This window comes from Nilaparvata lugens, chromosome 1 (genome assembly GCF_014356525.2).
Source record: "Nilaparvata lugens isolate BPH chromosome 1, ASM1435652v1, whole genome shotgun sequence".
NCBI lineage: Eukaryota > Metazoa > Arthropoda > Insecta > Hemiptera > Delphacidae > Nilaparvata > Nilaparvata lugens.
The window spans coordinates 27,246,175-27,263,776 of NC_052504.1; the positions used below are offsets into that span (position 1 = coordinate 27,246,175).

Sequence of the window (17,602 nt, forward strand, 5' to 3'; positions counted from 1 at the left end):
GTAAAGAGACTGATGATTGAATTAAACTCTGGAAACTTCATTAATCATTTGAAAAAAACTGGCTTTTTCCTTCACTCAATATTTTTTCCAATCCAAAAAACTTTTCTTCGATAAAAAAACATTTATTTTATTTGAAAGAGTTCTCAAAAGAAACTTAACACCTGTTAGACCAGCTGATTTTAAATTTTGTGGATTTGAAATTTTTTGAGGTTATTTGATTTGATTTCTTTTTTATTATTGTTTACATTCTTATTCTGAATCTGAATCTGCAGTAAAAATTACAAAACTTGTACTATATTTATTCAAAACACCGGCATGTGCATAAAATTAGGCTAATGATTTCATGAACGTTTTGCACAACTTTAAAAAATATTACATAGGTCTATATACATCTTAGTATAAAAATGAGTATAGAGGAAGTAAATGAAGATGATTGGTATTTTGATTCAATCATGAGGTTAGTACACCAATCGCTGTATTTTTAGTAATATAGATAATATAATAAGTTATCAATAAAAACTGTGTTTTACATTATGACATTTTTAAACTTTTTTTTAAATGACTACGGAAATATAAAATTAAACAATACCATCCACCAAAAGTTTAACCGCATTTTTCAACTTAAGAACACAATTCAACGCAATTAACATTGAAAAAATTTGGCTTCTGCTGCGACCATTTTATTGGCTCATTAATTTTGTTTCTTACTAGCTACTTATTTACGACAATAAACATCGTCATACCATTCCCAAGTCTGTACCTTCAAGGAGTCATGAGTTACACGGTTATCTAATTGTTGGTATAAAAAGCGTGTTTTCCGCTGCAAACAGCACTTTTTCCGATGATGCTCCAGCCGTAAAATATGGACTTACAGCCTCCAACCAGATGTCATTTTGAAGCTTTGGGAATATTATACAACACTGTGCCAATAATACTAGTGTTTGTCTACTGCGAATAAATATACAGAGTGGAAAGTAAAATATTGTCCCCGAAAAATGTATATTTCAAGTTTTTGAAGTTGAATAGTTAATGGAAAGAGTTGTCGAAATGAGATGATTCTCTCAAACATCATTGTTTGGTCAATTCTAAACACTTTGGTGGTAAAACCAATCCGATATCTCTCAAAACTGTACCTATATACAAAAAGGGAGATGAGAAGGACAAGAATAACTTCCGACCAATCACTGTTACCCCCTTACTCGGAAAAATCTTAGAGGTTGCCATGAAGGATCAGCTAATGGACATCTTGAGAGGAATAGTTTGCTGTCTGATAGACAACATGGCTTTAGAAAGTCCAAGTCCACACAAACCGCCCTGCTGGCCCTGATCAACGAAGTCATTGATGCATTCGAGAGTGGAGATTCTGTGGCAGTGAGGCTGTGTGACCTGTCACGTGCATTTGACTGTGTGTCTCATGAGCTTCTCCTTGCAAACTTGAGTATGGTATAACGGACATTGTTGCTGACACTTTCAAGTCCTATCTTTCTGACAGAAGGCAGATAGTGAATGTTCGGGGTGCATCATCTGGCGAACTGCATGTACGGCATGGGGTACCGCAGGGCTCTGTCCTGGGGCCAGTCCTGTTCATCCTGCATATGAACGATTTGAGAGTCGGCGGAAGTGAGCTGCTGTTTGCGGATAACACAACCTTTGTTGGGAGAGGATCCTCGCCTGTAGCTGCCACCCTTGAGTTGGAGGAGTCCTTTGCTGGTGCAGAACGCTGGTTTCAGGAGAACAAGCTGTTGCTCAACGTCGGCAAGACACAGAATATCATGTGCACTCTGAGAAACCACTCCAATCATTCATTGAATGAACCGGTGAAGCTTCTGGGATTTAACATCGATCCAAAGTTAACATGGAGTGCTCATGTGGATGCTGTATGCAGAAGATTGTCTCGTGTGATCTACCTGTTGAGAAGACTGAGGTGCTTGCTGACTGAGGAACATTTGATTATGGCCTATTATTCACTGTTCCATAGTCACATTATCTATGGAATACTGCTGTGGGGACACTCTTTACACTGTGAGAGTATTCTTATGCTGCAGAAGAAGGCAGTTCGGATATTGTCATCCAGTGGTCATCTGGAGCACTTTAGGCCACTCTTCGCCAGACTCGGGATTCTCACAGTTCATCTTTGCTTCCCTGGTTGGTATTAGGAATACCAATCTGACAGTGAATTTGAGGGGGTTGCAGAGTGCCTAATCACTTCGAAATGCTCTCGAAGTCAATGTTCCTCGATGTAGGCTAAGTAAGGCTCAGAACTGTTATCCCAATATCGCTATTAAAATGTTTAATATGCTACCTCCATCTGTGCGTCATTTGAGTGACAGTGAGTTTAAAAGGAGACTCAAGTCCTGGCTGCGTGCCAGACCATCTTTTTCCTTGAGTGAATTTTTTCAGGAGTCTACAGTTGACATTTGGTGGCCATCACCGTGTTTAGCCATCTATGCCATTATGTTTTATTTTTTGACGTGACAGTGTTGTCAAAAACTTCTGTGTGATATTGTATTTTTGACGTGATGACCAACCCAGCTCATCTGGCTGGTTAATGGTCCTACAAATGAAGATTGAAGTAGTCATGAAAAAATCGATTTTATCGTTCTAGCTTGTTACCTCATGCGTATGGAAAAACGCACCAGAAATCATGCAGGTTTTTCTTTAAAGGACGATGGAGAACTCATTTTTTGAAGTGCAGCGCATGAAGATATATATCGTTACAAAGTTGAAAAAACGCTCTAAATTTCATAGATTTAAAATTTCTAAAAAAAACGGTTCAATATCTTGAACGGTTATTGAAATACAAGCGATATAGCAAAACCCTGAAAATTTTGGCGACCATCTTGTTCCGAGGTGTTTGCCTGTGATTTCGACTTATCATCATCACGATTCTTATTATGCTAGACCTAACGAAGAAATTGAGACATCTTCTACGGCTGTTACTCAAAAATGACCACGGAATGACATTTGCGCCCGGACTGTATCATTCATTTCCCCCCTTATTAAATCAACTAAAGAACAATTTCAACATGTATGCTTTGAGATATTGTATATGTGCTGTATTGATTATGTAGGTTTGCCACATAATTCCTACGTAATTCGAAATTTTTTTGTACGTTTTTCTGCGCTCAGGCTTATGCCTTTGCAGGTTTTTTCTGAATTCTGTATAATGTTAGTTCGTAAGATTTTATTATATTTTATTTTATATTCTAGCAGAATAGAAATAAATTTTATTTGAATAATAATACCATAATTGATTATTGCTGGTATAGTGTGATAATTGTATGGTTATTTGTTTCAGGTATAAGTTTTTGAACATGTTTGAGTTGGAAAAACATTCCAATTTGTTGGCATTAACGAACGATCGCAGTATTTGTTTGACTAGTAATTGCGAAGGAAGTGGTTCAGAGATTTTAGAATTCCATCTCCCTTCAAGTAATCAAGGGAAGGGCCGAGATTTGAAGTTGAATTGTGGAAAGTTATTTAATAATAGAATTCGGCAGGTGAGTGGTACAACTGAACATTCAAAGTTTTCTCAAGCTTTATAATGAAGAGATATGACCTTCATGTAACACAAACCCATTCTAAATATACAAATTCACTAATTATTACATTGTACTAATTTGTATAAAAATATTTTTTTTATTTTCATCAGACCAATCATTAACAAATACAACAGTGATTACTAATTCTTACTACTCTTAATTGATTCATGATGTCATTGTTTGAAGACTGGGGTTGGCATTGGTTAACATATTATTAAATAACAGCATGGTTGCTTTTTTCAGATAGGAGCTCATTATGGAAAAGGAAGAATTATAGTCAGTGAAGAAAACATTGCCGGTATTTCAGTTTATAATCTTCCAGACCAATCAGGTGAATCATAATTATTCCAATCTTACTTTTTGTCATCTAGTAGCAGCCCTGCTTCTTGAAGCTGGCCACTGTACGGGTACGAACAGAACGGTCAGCTCGATGTTTAGCTTTCAGTTTGGGTCGCGCTCGCGACCGATCTTCATGTTAAACAAACACATTGTAAAGAATGGCAGTGAACTTAACGGTTAAGTCTCGATCGCAGTTCAGCACGATAGCAATGTGCTCATTTACATTATTTTCATCCAATCTGTCTATGGTTTCATTATGGTTTTCCAATTAAATTCCAGTCCTATTTGTCTTCTTCATCGTCACAATCATCAGTCTTGAACATTTGAAATGTTTGTTAAATTATCAATTAGATGTACTTCTTCAGGATCGATCGCTTCAAATTTCATTAATCGAAATTCCATGCAAATTTCTACTAGACTTCATCCTAAATATTTTTGAAACTTTTTTAATAGCTATAGACTATCTATACAACATGACGAATTCATTCATTTCTTGAAATATAATTATTGTTGATGAAATCATTTCATGTAAAAATATCGATATAGTACTCCATTCATCATAACCAACGATACGTCCTACAATTGATTGTTCAGTGCTATTTTAATAAAAAAAGTATTGATAATGTTTATTCTCTTTTAGGATCTATTGAAAGTATCAGAAATGTGATAAGTTCGATTGTAAGTCCTCGTTTTGCTGTGGAATCTGCTGATACTCCTCATGTGTTTATTGTGAAAAACACCAGACAAAATGGATTTCTCATTGACATTGATGCAAACTCAGTTCTGCAAGAAGTTCCATTCTCATCTTGCAATAAGGATTGTCTGAATAGTGAACTTATTTCTGTGTACATGGAAAGAGATGTGGTAACAGTTTGCTGTATAGAAACTGGAAGCATCATTCTTCAAGATTTAAGAACAAATAAATCCAGTCTTCATATGAGTAATGGTGAGTTTAAAATATTTAACTACAAATTATTCAGTTGAATTGGAGAAATTTCTCCTGAATTTTACTTTTGTTATAGATACGTCATTGAGACAATACTAGACTTGAATTATTAATTAACGCACTCACGCTAAACAATCATGTTCAAGTTGAATTTCTATTAATTACTTCAACCACATTTTTAATATTGATGCCCATTGTAGAATCAAGTGCGAGCTAAGTTGTATTTTGTTGAGGTCGTATTGTCTGGCAGTATGGCTACACATCATCCCATGGTATTATGAAAGAAATTCTTTTACAGATCGTGGTATACTATATATTCGTTATTATTGAACAAGCTAACTACTTCTTGCTTAAACTGTCACACCAGATAATATGTCTTACTATTTCTGCAAGTTGGCGTTTTTGTCGTTTATAAGTTCGAATTTTACTTACTCTCCAATAAAAATCTTTAATAATTTTACTTCAAGTATCCTTGAGCATTTGAAGTAGTTGTTTATTTATCAAAGTATTCGGAACTTTTCACTAAATTGTGTTTCTATCCGTATTGGACAAAAATCAATAACATCAAGTCTTATATCAAATTGTATTGGAACTGAATGCTCAAGTACTAATATCATCTATTGTCAACATTAACATGGGAAGAACAGGCTACGCAGCAACTCTGTTGAGTGTTATCGTCAGTCAGTGTAGCATGGTTATGTTGAAGAAAAGGATCATAAGGAAGGAGAAGTTGAATAATATTAGTTATAAATAATTGTGTAGGTGTGAAGTAGTTTTTCTTGTTGTCCACGGATAAGCCGTTCTACTCAATGTACCTAGTGAGAGTAGGTTGAAATTTTACCTCTATTTAGGGCCTACGTTGATAGCATTTTAACCCAAATTCAATTGACAACATTAAATTTTTGTTTGCAGGTATCTCGGATGGTAATAGCTGGACTTTTGACTCGAAATACAATGCGAGCGCCAAAATAGGGGAAAATTACAAACAGTCCAGCTATCAAATGGTCATGCTGTCCAGTAAAGGATGTTTGCTGAATTGTGATTTGCGAAACTGGAAGGAACCTCTGTCAAAATGTAATGTGAGTTTAGAGACGACAAATCCAAACAATTTGCATTTGAACTTCAATCCCAACATTGATGGTGTTTTTTCTTTTGCTGGTTTCGACAACAATGTCTATGTGTATAGAACAGTCAGTGATGGTTTCGAACCGTTGTTCACGCACGACGGACATTCTCATGTGGAAAACTGTGATAAAAATTCAGTTGTTTTATCTCATGCTTGGACTAACAGTAATGGCGTTGCATCATGTGCTGGAAATATGACCTTTCATTTGTGGGAATACTCTAAAAGTAATACATGAAAGTAAGTAAGCTTCAAATTTAAAGTTTTATTATCTTGAATCATTCCTATGTAGTTTTGCATTTTCAATGTTGAAAAATGTACCGATTTCTTGAAATACAGTTTTTCGAAAAAAAATGGTCAAGTCACGCATGTAATGTGTTCATACAAAGTAGATAAACTCCGCCCAAAATGCAAATGCAAAGTATTTTTGTATTGTATTTTTCTGGTTTTTCAATTTGAAAACTTATTATACTAGAGACGCAAGATTTTTTTGTTCGACTGGTGTCTCTGTTCAGCCACAAAATCTGAGACTTCTAATAGAACCATTAATATTGATGACCATTGGCATCCAAGAGTTATTGTAGAGCATTCAAACAAACTGCTGCTATTACAAACAGACCCCACTGATTGAGACCTGTTCGGAAATTGGTGTTCTAACTTGATGTCCCAGCCTGGTATCCTAGGTTTATACGATCCTAAAACAATGTGCACCTTACTTGAATGAACCATTAACAAAACTATAAACATATTCGAGAGAGACTCAAGAAAATGCTTATTGATTAATGGCCTGGAACTATTCCTTCGTTTTTCTATCCATACTAGACTTGGAAAATCGTCATATAGCACGCCCTACTATCCACTTTTTGAAAAAAACAGACCTCGGTTTATTGGTTAAGCCAGACCCAGACTCAGCTCTATCTTTTATATTATACAGTGATAATTATAACATCAAAATATAATAGATATATGAATCTATTATGATATAAAAATAACATCAGGTACCATTTCTAATTTTATTAATTTATAAAATTAATGTATTAATAAAATATTAAATGGAAACCCTGATGTTTTTTTTTATTCCAGTTAAAGTGGTAGCCCTGTATAACAAATTGATATCTATTTTGATTCATTGTGTTATCAGCGAAAAGCTTGGTATCAAATGAAAGTTTGAATGTAGTCGGTATGCTCTCTAATTCCGTTTATCTTTCACGATATTTTGTCACGTTTTTTCACAGAGAAATTAGCTTGCAATAAATTCACGCCTAGATCGGACCTTTAAACTAAACAAAGAGGCAAACACACAACAGCAGACAGACGGAGAAAAAAATCAAACTTCTTCATGCAGACGTGAGCAAACATATCATGGAGACAGACGGACGTCTTTTGCGTTGCAACATTTGAACACCTGGGGAGGGAGGGAGGAATTTTTTCTCCGTCTGTCTACTGCTGTGTACGTTCGCATTGAGAGGAGCATTTCAGTAATTAACTATTCACATTGTGATTTGTGAAGTTTTATTAATTAATGGATTCGTCACAATTGTATCGACCAGTTATTATTTTTCACACTGAGCACGTTTCTATTCTAGTCCACAATACAGTTTCATTTTCTTTCAAATTCACAATACGGTACTGTGTATAAAAATATAAATAAATATCAACTGGCATAATATCGTATGGCACAATCTTATTGAATAAACTTGATTAGTTGGAATTGAGTTGAAGTAGTCAGACGACTTGTGGCTTGGATTGGATGAATTGTTCGACTTGACGCTGGCAGTTGGTGAACTTCTCGTTGTACTGAGCGTCGAGCGCCTGCCGACACCCATAGCCTCCGTGCCTGTGCAGGGCTGCATAGTCGTAGCAGTTCACAACACCGTCGCCGTTGCAGTCCTGCAAAATAACATCACTCTCATTAAATTATTAACAATTACTGCAAACTACAAAACAAAGACTTGTAAACTCTACTATTTAGTAATTTTCACTTCAAACTTCAAGTGCCATGGCATTTCAAATCCATTCAAACTGTCATTGGTTGAACGGGAAGCATTGATTTTGGTGTTTTTAAAGAGTTCTGACAGGTTAAAGTAAATCTCACCATGTTTATTCATTGAATGAGTTTGAAAATTTGAATTCAGTGTTGAGTTTATTAAACCTTTGATTTACTATTATTCGTTTGTATTGAAGGAGCACAAGTAAAATATTTAATCCATTGATTGACAATAGAGATGAGAAGGTGTAATATGCATTTGTCCAAAACTACGTCAATCACTTTTTATGAATAAAAATAGTGCAAAGATTATGAGATTAGAAAGTAGAGTATCATATTTTAGGTCCACTTCTTATACACAGATGATTCCGAGTCCAGTTTAACCACATCCTAAAATTGATTCCTCGGATTAATTTCGTTTTATTTTCCTCGGGTTATTGAGTCCAAAATTTAAATCTCAAAAGTAAAAAAACATTTGTCCTTAAGATATTTAGAATTAGAATAACCGTAGTTGTAATCTTTCAAGTAGGCTATCAATTTATTGAATGAGTTTGAATATCTAATATATGAATCATACTAAAGTGCTGACCATTAGCACTCTTGACATATCTCAAGGACGAGAACCTTTCTATGAATTCCTGAAGACCTTAGAAAATTAACTGCTGTTCAAAAGCACAGGCAAATTATTTGATGAATTGAGCTTGTTATAGTTTGTAAGGATAACATGATGATGTAAGGATTGTAAGGATTTATCAATAATGATGATGACTAGTAGGAAATTATAGTTGTCAGACGATGAATGTTTTTATTTTACATATATAAGTTATAAGCTCTCAAACTCAAATATATTTTATCCGTGTTCATCCTTTAAAAACTTATACGTTTTGAGGTGAAATTAATAACCAGCGGACTTGTCGGTTTAATTTAATTGAACATTTAATTGATGTGTTTTTTCTCTAAAACGTATATAAACTCAGCGTCCATATAAATTTCGAGTGAGAAGGAAGTCTTGGAAATGGGCGTGTCTTTCTTAGAATAAGCTCCAGATTGCACTAACAAATTATATGCTTTGCTTTTTTTCATTGTACTCGACCTTTTAACTCAACGTTTACTTCAAGCCATAATAGATTTTTTTTAGGTATATTTTTGTTAATTAAAACCGCCAAATAAACAATACTTCGGTCAACTAAAGCTGATATACAAGTATTCGATTCACATACAGTGAAATCCAAAGATGTTAATTGAGAAATATTAGAAGATAAATAAAAATTATTTCCAAGAAGGAAATTTTCTTACCTGAGCAAACTTGTTCATGTAGTTAGTGACAGCTTTTCCAGCGCATACTGGGTCATTTGTACATCTTGAATATGCTGTAAGAATCAACGTTATTTATTTTAATGTACGTATATAACTATGCTAACAAATATTTACAATAACGTTATTAGAGTGATCAAATAATTGCAATTTGTGATTCTCTTTCAACCATCTCCACTTGCATCGTGATCATGTATAAGTTTCTAAGTATGATGATAATAATAATGAATATTAGGAATGAGATTTCATTAGAACTACTAGTTTTTTGTGTACTTGAACCAGACGCTTTTATAATAATATGAATGCTTCTAGCGTCAAATACTTATTATAGCTCAAAATTATGTTGGTAACTTTTGTCGTCACTAAATGGATTCAGCACACCTAGAAGTATTCTCTTAACAAACACCACTATTTTCATATATTATTTGATTTTTATTTAGTCTGATATAATATAACTCATTTAAATCCTGGAAAATAAAGGATATTGAAAGTCAGTGACTGACATATTGTGATTGTTTTGATTTTAAATTATGTAGCCTATTATTGAATATAAAACACATATTATTTGTGTTGCAGAACCTTATTTCAGAAATACTACAATAAATTTCTCAGTTATTATTCTTTCTAGAGTAACTCCAACTATTTTTTGCCCAAAAATTTGCCTATTTGAAATTTTGAAATTGGTTTATTTGCCATAACATTTTACAATCAGTACTTACATTAAAAATATGATAGATACTATAAATAAGTAAATTTATATAAAAAGCACTACCGGCATAAGTGGAACTTGTTCGCCAGCAGTGAGTGCGATTGAAAATTACAAATATTATAACATTAATCAAGACTAAATTGTTATTGACAATTGACTATTATATTCATAAGTATTGTGGAGGGGAATAATATAGAAATTGAACTTCTGGAGTAGCCAACTTCTATAGATTTTCACTAGAAACACTGACTTTCAAGCATTATTTCAACTATTAAAATTCCAGCGCACCACCGCTTTTTATTTCCAAGTTTCTATTCATTTATTAGGACAATAGAAAAATTACAAAATATAGAGGCTTACAACTTCATGCCAAAACAAGCCTCATTGTTTACACAATTATGATTGGTTACACAAACAGAACTTAAATTAATGAGAAAAATAACCATCAAATAAATAGTCTATCCTATTCATTTTGTAAAAATAAATGTCTACATATTTTATTAAATGAACTTACCGCCCTCCGCATTTGCATCGTCGTTGAGGATAACCGGCTTTCCAGCATCAGCCCAGTAAGCCCAAGTTATCCTGAAGATGCCGCAGACATCTCCTTCGCATGCCAGTGATCGGTTGCAGTTGGAGACTGCTTCACAGATGCAGCCCAGGCAGATCTCTGTCACCGGCTCCACTCTTGCCAGTTGGCCTGTCAGGCAAAGCAAAGCAAAATCTAATTAGAATTTCCCATCCACTTGAATAGAATTGAATTATTTTCTTCAAGTTTGAAATCTTTAACCTGCAGTAAATTCTTACTATTCAGATAAATTCAATCGTTTCATAAATAAAACATTACTTTATTAAACAAGTTAATATTAAGCTTATGATCATTTATACTACCCATGTTTGGAATTAGAAAATCATTCAATTTGTTGTTAGTTATTTATGAGTATCATACTCGATGTTTAATTTGATCGCACTTTCATGAACTTCTATTGTTCGCATCTTTTTCTCATTGTCACTTGAATTGTTCTATTTAGAAGTAATAATGTGATAATGAATTCAAAATAGGGTAATTATGTTGGCTACACACTTTCAAGCATAAAGCTTAGATCGTATTCATATATATGGACTTTTACACGTAGGCTAATTGTGTGTTGACTACCACTAACCTTATTATTTATTCATGCCATAAGAAAACCAAGTGGAATATTTTCGATTATTCATGTAATCGTCCCGCTGTTTCTTCAATCAGTTGTATTGTGGGGAGAAATGTTGCTTTGAGTATTCTTTAGAAAATTTATTAATAGTCATTATCAAGCTATTAAGATTGAAGATTCCTGTTCACTACTTCTACGGAATCCCACACAGAAAGTGATTATCTCCCTTAGCGGAATACTACTTGTACAATAATAGCAATTTTCTCAAGTTAAGAAATATAGTTTTTCAATAAAAAACTACTCTGCTATATTCATAAGTCGTTATTCATTGTCCTATCGTAGTTGATTTTCCTCAACTAACGAGGAGTTCAGGCCAGTTGCAGATTATAATTATCTGTTACTTCATTGTAGGTTGAAGATAGATGAAATTCTTTTTGTGTTTTATTAGAAGCACATTTTATGAAGACGTCCTTATTTAGAAATGAACCAGTAGAGCCGGGGAATTTTTCATTTTATTCTCTTCAAGTGAATTGAAATCGTCTTCATTCTGTTCCTATTTGACCAAATTTAATACATTTGATAAATGTTACTGAACAGAATAGTATTGGCATAAAAAAATGATAATTGTGAATAACTTCTGACCTATGCACCATTTATTTCTGAGATAAATATGAGACTAGGTCAACTTTCTGAATTCTATACTGCTTATCATTCTGAACTACTCTATAAATATTTACATGCTGTATTTAACTCCTAATCATTAAACTTTTTTTTTAAGAATCCGTGTTTTGCAAGCATTGATTTGATAAATATTGTTTTACTAGACTGCACCATAATGCACTTCTTAAATCATTAATATGATAATTTACAAGCTGTATTCAACTCTTAATCATTAAATATTATTTTCAAATGAATGTGTTTTGCAAGAATTGATTTGATAAATTAATATAATTTCACTAGACTGCACTGAAATGCATTTCTTAAATTATTTTATTAATTAAGATAATTTGAGTACGTCATAATATTAATATTGAAAACAAGTGGATAAGTGCTTGAATATTGGCAAAATATATCGAACATTTTATTGAGCTTCAGGATAGTTACACTACATGATTTTCTCATACCATTGCTACCGAATAATAATAATTAATTACCGTATACCGTACTATAGTATTGGTATGGATAGCTATCGAGCTCAGGCCCTTTTTGATACTACCAGTACTATTAATAAATAATTAACATTCTAATGTAGTCAGTCATCATTTCTTATAGTTACAAGCTCTAACCGAATATTTTTGAAATATGCATTTATTCATTGGGTTGAATTACATGTTCTCGATACACATTCTTAAGATAGCAGTAATCTATTTTGCACCAACTATGTCAAACATCAATAGTACTAAAATATTTAGCTATTCGAAAGCAATGTTTTCAAACTTGAAAAATAAACTTATTTCCATCTAACAAAACTGCTGATGTCCATTTACAGTTTAAAATAATAATCGTGCAAAATGTTAACAATATTTCCATAATTGTCGATTTTTTAAAAATAAATCTAAAAATCTCAAAATTATAATTATTTTTTAAATGTTTCATGAAACTTATGCTCGTGAAATTATTCATTTTTTGTAATAACTTAAACATGATCCTGATTCATTTTTTTCTGTAAGATAACCAATTCAATCTATACAGACTGAACACGGATAATATACAGTAGCTACTCTAAAACACGAAATTTTTTATACTTCAAAATGTGTTTGGAACTTACCAGAGACAAATGCGACTCCTAGCACAGCTAATGCAACAGCAGTGATTAGATGAGCTTTTCTCTCCATGGCTAGTGCAAGGTCCAGGCGCTGATCACAGACTGACACTAACACTCACACGCTGACACTATCACACTAGTGGATGTCGCCCCCTCGCCGCACACTTATTCAAAGGTGCTTCGTGACGTCATCATTTCAATCTTGTTGGCTGATGACTCCCCACCTCCTACCACCAGTTCGGAAAACATCCTCCTACTTGGAACTCAATCTCATCAGTCCATTCTGATAATGTACTGAGAAACAAAATCAGGAGCTTAGGTACAGATTTCATTTGTCTTAGGGCATTGTTTGCATACAATAGTGAGTCACATTGAGAGGTTTTCTCTTGAGCTCTCAGTTGAGGAAAACTCAATTTTGTAGTGAAAAAAATCATTGAGGAAGATTCAATTTTTACTAATAGGTATTACCAAGTAGATCAAGGAAAACTTGAAGAGAATCTTACATGGAAGCAGGCCTTAATTTTGAGTTTGAATCACAACGTGTAAGGGAAATAAAATTTGAATCATATTATATTCTTTATCAGATATCTGAATTATTATTTACAGTTCAGAACATCAATCCGAATCATCGTAACAGTTGTTTGTAAAGTATTTTCAGATAATCACAAGGCAAAACAACTCTGATTGCTGTGGTTCGGAACCTACCTAAAATAGTAGGTCCCCTCGTTCATCCCTCCACTTACCTACGTACAAGCTTATGGTTACGTGTCATTACTTGATCCTCCTTAGCAAAAAACTAAGAAATAGAAGATTGAAAGATAGCCATCTTCCATATTCTATTCTATTCTATGTGGTAGTTTCATTGTATAAGTAATTTAAAAAAACGATACCGTACTGTAAAAAAATTGAGTTGGTTATAGCACGTAATTATAACCAGCAATCGATAAATAACAAAAATCTCATACATTTCAAAAAATCTATATCCTATCCTTCGTACCTGTTTTTGAAATCTTTAGTTTTGAAATTAAATTGCCTCATAAAAGATGTACCACAAGATCACCATACTCATACTAACATATACTAACAATGTAATAAACATAAAATATTATGTTGCAAAGTAGTGAACGGTAATGATACCTATTCTATGATATTCTATCCTTCCTAGGCCGTCTAGGGGAGTACGGTACCTACCGTACTGTCATTGAGATATGTTTCAACATTGTTAATGACTCAACACATAACTATGCTAGGTTAAAATCGTTAATAATGTTCTTGAGCCTTCTTCCTGGAGCGTAGCCTTGGTTTTGGAATCTGATTATATTTCGGTGCAATTGAAAGCTGTGGAGATTAGAGAGCTAATGCAATTATCGTTCAATCTTGCCTACTAATCTATTTCGGATCAAAATATGCTGACTCAAGAATTGCTTTACATTTTCAATCAGTAAACCTTTATTCACTAATGGATTAAATTGAAAGGATTTTCTCCAATCATTGATTAAATAATCATTTTGTAAATCTCTTCCACTTCCTTTCACAAATACAAGAGCGTTTTCTGTTTATTGAAGTGGATTTCCCATAATGCAAAATTACTTTTATTCATTCCATTTTTCAATTACGGTAGTTCAACTAGATTTGCTTGGCATTATTTCTATCTGTAAAACGAATTGTAAAATTACAGCATATATTAAATTATTTCAAGGTTATTTATGGAACAGTGTGAAGTCCATTATCCCTTGGAGGCTTTGTTCATGATAAAAAAAACATTCTTCACAGTAAACATGGTCTTAGTAGACTATTTTAGACATCTTTAGTAGACTATTTTAGACATCTTTAGTAGACTATTAAACTGTTTTATAGTAACTTAAACCAAGGTCAATGTATTCACCAAAGTAATATTTCTTTGGATTCTATTAGTTATTATCTAAGTGTCATTATTCATTATGACATTTTTTCAAATCGCCGTATTTTATTAATAATTATTATACTTTTCGTTTCTATAATGATCTACCAATTGAAATCAACATTCCAATTTACTTATTCACTTATGCTTTTCACACAATAAAAGGATTTAGTTGTGTATTAAAGGTGCTAAAGATTCGCTGTTATCATAGAGTTCACCTCACAGGCAATTAAAAACTAATTTAGTCTGTGATACGCAGTTGTCAATCTGAATGCTCTTAAGTGAATTTGAGAGAATGCTTTGATAACTCTGTCCAAGTTATCAGAAAGCAGTTTTAGTGTATTTGGGAAAATACCCAGTCAATGACTGATCAATGATTCGAATAAGGCGAACCCCAATTATATATTATGTTTTTTAGTTTGATAGCTTATCGTAATTTGTAAAATTAAAAGACTTTTCTACGTTGGAAAATTCTCTCCTTAAAAGGGTTGAATAGTTTGAATTTTTCTAGTATAGGAAAAAGTGAGAATAATATTCTAATCCTATATTATTCATCATCCGGCTCTCAATAAATTATTTCACCTGAATCTAAGCTGGTTTTACAATACTCCCCAAGGTTTTTTGAGTTTAATAATTCCACTGATATTTTAAACAATAATACGTTACATTTCTAAAACGATAAACATAGGAAATTTGCATTGATACTGGTTTACTATAATTATATTCTTCCCGCTTAACAATTTTTTGAGCTGGCTTTTTCCAGCTCATCAATAATATTTTTGGTTTTTAAAAGAATGCATAACATGAAAATTTAGTAGGCTACAGAACTTTCGTTTTGAATGGCATTTCCTCCTTAGTTTGAAAAAATTAGAATTTTCTTCATAATATTACTTATAGTACAGTGATTTATTATTTTCATTTTAATTAATTTTGCTTTCAGCTTACACAATCCTGTTTGGGTTTTTTCAGTTTATTAACTGGATGATTCTTGGAAGATAATAAATAATATAACCTGATTGTCGATTGACAATAATTCAAACTTGGAAAATTCATTAGTAACCAAAATAAAGTTGCTAAAACACCTATTTCCTTTGAAATAGGCAAGTATCAATTTGTAGAAATGCATAGCTGTTTGGAAACATTTGAAATAAGTTGGAAACGGGTTTGCAGGCTGACGAAGGTCGGCCTATAACGAGGGCAATGACATGGCGTGCAGATGCGGAGACACCTGAACTGAGGTGACACTCGCGAGTCGCGACACCCACTGCCTGACATTGATCCAACCGATTGTGGGCCGAGCAGGCAGAAGACCAATTTTTTGTGATTCTGATCACAGTTTGCCATCCGAATCGGTGTCGAACACGTGTGGGAAGTAGTAGTCAGGTTCAAATACGAGTTGATACAATGCCAAATTCCAAATTCGGTTAACACTTCGCGTGCAAATGTTGGGACAACAATGGACTGTTTTTTGAAATAGGCCTAATGAAACTGAACCAATTAATAAAATTAATGAATTCATATTGTTTGCATATCTGGTACTTTTCCCTTTTTATCATCGATTGAAACCATAATTTTAAACGAGAATATTTCCAATAAAATTCCTCAATCATGTTCGACGTTCCTCTATCTGGTTACCTACTCCAGATACGAAGTATTATTTTTTTAAATGTCTGTTAAAATATATGTCTGTACATAGCTGTTGGTGTACTGTTATGTTTACTATTTATCTCAATCTCAATAAACACGCAATCTGATGAAAAAAATCAATCGGTGACTTGACCAAGTGGTATGAAGTCAGTAAGATCTCTTCTTATACAATGCTTTTCTTGGAAAATCAAACTATATTATTCTAGCAAGTTTAAACTTGAACAACAATTCTCAAAGCTCTTTCACATCATTCTGCCTGCTAGAAATAAACAATAATCACCAGTTGGGCCTACCTAATTTCTTGTTCAACCATCTACGTTACCGTGTCGCCGTATGTAACTCACCGTAGGAGATAAACTCCTGCTCAGAGACTTCACAGCAGACTTCAACCATGAACTCTTTAACATCAACTGGCTGTACCTGTACCATTCAGTAGAAGTAATGTGAAGGCCAAGGGCGCTTGGTTCCGCGTATTCTCCTTACTTGAAGACGTCATAATACTATAATTCAATGAAGCCCATTTCGTGAACTTGAACCCCATTTCGTCGTTTTAAAAATAAGATACTTATCGAAGCTATGATGAAGTGTAACGAATTTTTAATGTAATACCTGGTGTCTCTTACAACCTACAACCGTCTATAACACAATAACAATGATTTTGTTTCTCTTTTTATCTCTTTCACATCTGCATTTATCTCTGATAATTTTTCTCTCTCGTTCGACCACTCACATAGAACCCATGATGTTGGATCACCATCCCACGCTGCTATGCTAAATACGTCCGTTTATCTTTGCAACAGAATATCTTTTGTTTCCTGTTTTTTCTTCAACTTGAGTTATAGTCAACAATTTATTTTATGCTTTGCAGCTTGAAATAAACTATTGGTTATCTCAGATCAAATCACTTCTTGATTCTTTGCCTGTGTATGAATATGTCAATCCAATCAGTCTTTTTCATTAATAGGCACTTAATCAGGCCTACTTTATAATTTCTCGTCGTTGAATGGGGAAAGGTTTGTTTCCCCACAGAGACCATTCATTTTTTAATAAAGCCCACTCAAATATTCACCTCTCATAATAATGGGCGCTTTAGGCCTTCTGCTGCTAGGAGGTCTGGAACAGATCGAGTAGCCTACATTTTACTGAGGGTGATGCCCACATGAGCTCTAAGCTTGTGCG

The 17,602-nt window shown here is 33.5% G+C and overlaps 2 protein-coding genes across 4 annotated transcripts; one reads left to right on the forward strand and one right to left on the reverse strand.

The window, feature by feature from the left end:
- Positions 1-181: 181 nt before the first annotated feature.
- Positions 182-6,371, forward strand: LOC111064139 (WD repeat-containing protein 73). The gene is made up of 5 exons (XM_022351821.2): positions 182-457; positions 3,299-3,500; positions 3,786-3,873; positions 4,522-4,827; positions 5,740-6,371. Exons 1-5 carry the CDS (start codon positions 405-407, stop codon positions 6,186-6,188), a joined length of 1,098 nt encoding a protein of 365 aa, XP_022207513.1. The 5' UTR covers positions 182-404; the 3' UTR covers positions 6,189-6,371.
- A 1,068-nt stretch (positions 6,372-7,439) lies between these two features.
- On the reverse strand, positions 7,440-16,830 carry LOC111064126 (invertebrate-type lysozyme 3). 3 transcript variants are annotated; one of them, XM_039424153.1, is made up of 5 exons: positions 16,768-16,830; positions 12,880-13,170; positions 10,475-10,660; positions 9,234-9,307; positions 7,440-7,840 (listed from the first exon to the last, which is right to left on the reverse strand). In XM_039424153.1, the coding sequence occupies exons 2-5, from the start codon at positions 12,944-12,946 to the stop codon at positions 7,676-7,678; spliced, it is 492 nt and encodes a 163-aa protein (XP_039280087.1). In that variant the 5' UTR covers positions 12,947-13,170; positions 16,768-16,830; the 3' UTR covers positions 7,440-7,675. The 3 variants fall into 3 exon arrangements, with proteins under 3 accessions (XP_039280087.1, XP_039280102.1, XP_039280094.1); XM_039424168.1 differs by lacking the exon at positions 16,768-16,830 and adding an exon at positions 15,722-16,037; XM_039424160.1 differs by lacking the exon at positions 16,768-16,830 and adding an exon at positions 14,014-14,194.
- Between the last annotated feature and the right edge of the window lie 772 nt (positions 16,831-17,602).

Coding starts and splice junctions, on each gene's coding strand:
- LOC111064126 (XM_039424153.1), bottom strand. CDS start 12,946: ATGGAGAGAAAAGCTCATCTAATCACTGCTGTTGCATTAGCTGTGCTA. Junction 10,661..12,879: donor AGGAGTCGCATTTGTCTCTG/GTAAGTTCCAAA, acceptor TTTGCCTGACAG/GCCAACTGGCAAGAGTGGAG. Junction 7,841..9,233: donor ACATGAACAAGTTTGCTCAG/GTAAGAAAATTT, acceptor GTTATTTTGCAG/GACTGCAACGGCGACGGTGT.
- LOC111064139 (XM_022351821.2), top strand. CDS start 405: ATGAGTATAGAGGAAGTAAATGAAGATGATTGGTATTTTGATTCAATC. Junction 3,501..3,785: donor TTAATAATAGAATTCGGCAG/GTGAGTGGTACA, acceptor TGCTTTTTTCAG/ATAGGAGCTCATTATGGAAA. Junction 4,828..5,739: donor CAGTCTTCATATGAGTAATG/GTGAGTTTAAAA, acceptor TTTTGTTTGCAG/GTATCTCGGATGGTAATAGC.